The sequence below is a fragment of the Populus euphratica genome, unplaced genomic scaffold, assembly GCF_000495115.2.
Source record: "Populus euphratica unplaced genomic scaffold, PopEup_1.0 scaffold476.1, whole genome shotgun sequence".
Classification (NCBI taxonomy): domain Eukaryota; kingdom Viridiplantae; phylum Streptophyta; class Magnoliopsida; order Malpighiales; family Salicaceae; genus Populus; species Populus euphratica.
Genome location: NW_011500354.1, coordinates 5,817 through 10,656, shown reverse-complemented (window position 1 = coordinate 10,656; position 4,840 = coordinate 5,817). Strand labels below are relative to the sequence as shown.

The 4,840-nt window shown below is 31.7% G+C and overlaps 1 protein-coding gene across 1 annotated transcript; it reads right to left on the bottom strand.

The window, feature by feature from the left end:
* Window positions 1-728: 728 nt before the first annotated feature.
* LOC105114001 (uncharacterized) lies at window positions 729-3,385 on the bottom strand. The gene is made up of 6 exons (XM_011010383.1): window positions 3,163-3,385; window positions 2,987-3,063; window positions 2,857-2,893; window positions 2,052-2,259; window positions 1,195-1,324; window positions 729-944 (listed from the first exon to the last, which is right to left on the bottom strand). Exons 1-6 carry the CDS (start codon window positions 3,383-3,385, stop codon window positions 729-731), a joined length of 891 nt encoding a protein of 296 aa, XP_011008685.1.
* Between the last annotated feature and the right edge of the window lie 1,455 nt (window positions 3,386-4,840).

The following is a 4,840-nucleotide window of genomic DNA, read 5'->3' as shown; positions in this document are numbered from 1 at the left end:
TCAAAATATTTTTCTGTAAATATGATTTTTGGATTCCTTTTGAATTTTTAAATATTTATATAAAATCATAAAAAAAATATTTTAAAAAATAAAATCTATATATTGATTTTTTTTATAAAAAAATTCAAACTCAGCTTGAATTAAAACACCCTAACTCCAGTATAAATTGACTTTTCATTTTCATTTTCATATTTCCCGGGACAATAAAAATATGTTAAGATTTATAATTCATTCTTTTTATGCCTTGTTATTTAGTTATTCTACAAGAATAATTAAACTGCCATTTCCTTTTTCCGTCGTAATTTCATTCGAAATTGCAACATAAAATATATACGAGAATTAATATATAGTTAAGAATGGAAGTTTGTACTAGAAAGTCTCATACACAAATCTAGAAAGGATACATATATACATATATATATCTTATTGTGTAGAACTTCGTATGTGTTGAAAAAAGAAGTGCTTAATTATGAGGCTATTTTCTCAATTGAAGCACATTCAATGCAAAGTCTAACTTTTAGGCTCTCATCCATGTTCTTTTATGATCAATAATTAGCTAAAAGTACTAAATTGATCTTATCAGTCTATATTAGAATCACAGAGTTGAGGCTATTAATTTCCTCGAGTTGCTGCATCAATGGGAGTAAACTATAGGAACTTACAGCAATGATCAAGCTGAAAGACTCTTCTAAAGGTTCCAAACAGTTAGCTTCATAATTTGTATGTCTTCAAGCAAGGGTGAGCTCGAGAGAAACATCATTCACATCTGAACTATCCTTGGCTTTGCCCAGCTTCAAAAAAGACTCGGAAACTTTTGATTTTAGGGATAAAGTCATCCTGTCACCATCTATTCTCTGTGCAATCTCGTCTAATTCTTCTAAACTTTGATTACTTTTATTGCAACCTGCGGCCCCTGCCGACGTCTTATCTTGGTCATTTGTCTCCTGAAATATATATCAAATGGCATGTGCTCAGAACTATGAATTAATAATTTTCTAGATGTCCAACTTTTTTTTTTCTTTATTTGATGTCAAGATTGGTTTCATGCAAATTTAACAAAGAAAGCATTCAAACAGGGGCAAGGGTAAAAAACGTGTGAGAACCAGTTGAGCTACAAGTTTATTTGTCGTACCGGGTTTAATGTCATAAACATGTCGAAATATATCAGTACTTGACAAGAAGTAGAGAGTTTACTGTGCCATTGCAGCTCTTGAGTAGATCCTTGAAGATAATGTAATTATCAGGTTTCTGCTCCCACTCCTTGCTTGTTTTTTCTTCATGTAAGAATGGTTCATTCACTTTCTTTCCAATCCACAGCCCTTCCCTGCAAAGATATCCGCATATAGCCACAAATGGTTATTTTGATTCTTATTAATTCTGACCAAAAGGAAACATCATTACAAAACAACAAGATGACAAAGAAAATAATGTAATGAGTAGAAAAGGAAGAGAATAACACCTCATCTCATAAGTGAAAATTTTGACTACCACTAAAAGTAATATTCTTTCTCCTTAACTGATTGTGATGGTCAATTGGGACTTGAATCACTCAACATAATTTACTTTCCTACTTCGTTCCATTCAAAATGTGAGCACGATTTAATATAGCTTTTGGTTATATATATATAAAGACAGCAGATATAAAAAATCATTAGGGCTATCATACTATAAACCCACAAAAAATTCAAAACAATATCACAACATGAAACATTTAGATATATACAAGCCACAAAATCACGTATTCTCCCCGCACCTTGTTTTGCAAAGTTACGAGCCATATACTTCCAACTTTGTTCTTCAACAAAAACATACTGCTATCTTTTTTTTTTTAATATATCTTGACTCGTTTATTATAAGATACTGACTAATAATCTGTATAATTATTGGAACAATGTTATGGAGAAATAACATAGTTATTGACCAATATTATCTGTATTTTTTATGTATTCAGATAATTATTAATTATTAATAATTGAATAAATGTACTCCCATTATTAATTAGTATAATTATTGGAACTATGGTATGGAGAAAAAGATTGAAATTTATGAACCTTTGAGATGTCAAGAAGCTAGCATTTCTTAGGGCAAACCCATTAGCAGGATTGTGAGCTCCACGGCCTTGATGGAGAAGTGCATTGTTATTGACCAATCGCTTGCCATTTAACTGACGATTCTGTTGGCAGCACATTGTATGCGTCAAATAATTTGAATGATGAATCTCAGGCTCCTTACCATTCTTCTTTGCTTCCATAGCCGCTTCTGCACCAAGGAATCATACATGAGGCTAAAAGAATGATAGTAATAGGATGAAAAGATGTGGAAAGCAATGCATCTTGTTGTTAAATAATTATCTCAACTAAAATTGTTATATTTTTTTATATTGAGATTTAATTAGAAACTTTATTAATCAAGTTAATTCGGCATCATGTAAAAAACTCATTTTGATTTAAGAACTTAATTGTTAAAGTAATTTTTTTTTAAATGATTCTATATTAAATTATTGACCCCTTTTAAATGAAGAAAATGAATTTCTTTATCACGGAGTTGCTCCTTTTGTTTACAGAACAAGTCGAAAAAAGGGTCCAAAATAAGCTACTGAATATGGTAGCAAAGCATGATACCCTTGTCTAATCACTGTTGCAGCTTTAATATAATTCTTCTTTTAGATGATAACTCTCTGACATGGAGCACAAAGGGTACAAAAATTATTTTCAGAATAAAGGGAAAATAATTAACTGACATGGTGACCATTGCCTTCCTGAATGACACTGTCACAACCTATTTGAGTTTTCAGCCGGAGTTATTACCTTGTCTGTGTTGCCAGAATTAATAGCTAATAATACATTTGTTACATACCTTGTGTCATCTGCTCATGCTTCATGCTCCTGTACATCTGACCACAAACATACCAAAGCTTTTACTAAAACCTCTAAAGAAGATTCAAAGGCAAAACATTTTTCTCAAGGCAAATTTGATCATAGCCAACCTGAAGATGGCTCTTTACGTGAGATATGGTAAGGCCTTTCACATCCATGATTTGCAAAACCATCTTTGGGGTGGCCCCTGTATATGAGAATTCAATATTTTTTATATACAATATTTAAGAACTAGAAATTAATTATAAAGTGATGTGAAGGGCTTGTAAATAACAAGATAACTTACGGTCTTCTCCACCAAGCCTTTCAACTGCATGCACAAAGCAGTGATGAAGATCAGGTGCCCAGCGAAGCCTGGGCATTTTCGATCGAACATAAGGCCTAACTGTGGCTGATTTCATGTTTTTTTCTTGCAAACTACCAGCTACACCTCTCTGAGTAACTCTTATATCAAGAGAAGATGATGGAGATCCTTTATTTGGAGAGCTCTCATTTTCAACTTTCTTCATTGCCTCTAGGATTCATCAGGAAGAAAGAGACATATAGAGTGAAGATGAGCTGGTCTATACTAACACAAAAGAGAATAAATACTAAGGAGACTCAGTTGCATAATTTCGTCATTATGTGCAGCTTTTTTTCTTTTTATTTATTTTTTTCTTATTATTATTATTATAAGGTCAGTTTAGGCATTGTGGGGGGGTTTTTTATTAGAAAAGTTAGAAATTGGGCTGAGAATATCAGAGACTTGCGTTCAAAATTGCGTTGATGATTGGGTGAAAATGAAAAGTTGAAAAAAAATTGAAAAAGCACTTGAATAATGATGATATCATTTTGTGCCCATGTATGACATTCTTTGAGCCATATCTAGACATTCGTTACAAGAGATATACTTGGATGAGGGGATTATCTTTCGGGCTCAAGAGTTGCAAAAGGATTTTGAATTTATTCAAGAAATGGAAAAGGGGAGTAATTAGACTTACCATAAATTACATTTTCATATCCATGGTGATTAAATTTTCTTCCTTAATGAGGAGGTTTGTTAGATTTTAAGCTACAAATTATAGGAATATTGTGGATATTTTTTTATTTGAATCTATCTTTTATTATAACTATTTAGAGAAATAAAAAGAATAATCTATTTTTTAAGTATATATAAAAGGAAGTTGTAATTTATTTCCTATAATCAAAGAGTAAAAATAAAACCCAATATGTTAAGGTCTTTACATATATATTAAGATACATTTTCGAAAAGAAAATAGATAAATTACGAGAAAAAAAAAAGAATTATACAATGCTTTTTTCTTAAAAAAAAAAAATCATTGATACAGGTGAAGTATGCTTTCTAATTACATTGATCGCACAACTCTTTTCTTTTAAAGATTTCCTAACATCATACTAAATCTGATGAAAAATTAAATGATTAAATAATTGAAATTAAATCTTGGACCTTTTACAGTCCTCCTTAATTTTTTCCCCTCATTCTTATCGCTGCTTGTATTGTTGCAGATCAAGATATTCTTGATGAGATCATCTCCAATATTTGGTCAAATAAAACAAAAGGTAAGCCTCTTGGAATAGCAAACTAAGCATGCCAGCAGCCATTCCCAGAACAAATCCCCACGCCCAATTGCCTAAACCAAACGTTATAGCAAAGAAACGTACGCACAAGAAGAAAATTCACAACAAAACAAGGAAGACATAGGCATTTGAAAGTGAAAAACATGGGCTCATGACCTAAGCCTTTGCATGACCTTGAGGAAACATACCAAGAAACCCTCCCACACCTTGAAACGTTCTCTCTTCTTATCCCCTTTTTTTTTTAAAAAAAAAAAAACCATATATAGCTTTAGCTTCCCTTTATCTTGCCTCAAAACCCGATAATCAATGCTCCGTTGACAAGACTTTGAACCAAAAAAAAAAAAAACCATGTTTATATTAGAGATATCAGGTAGCTTTTGATTATT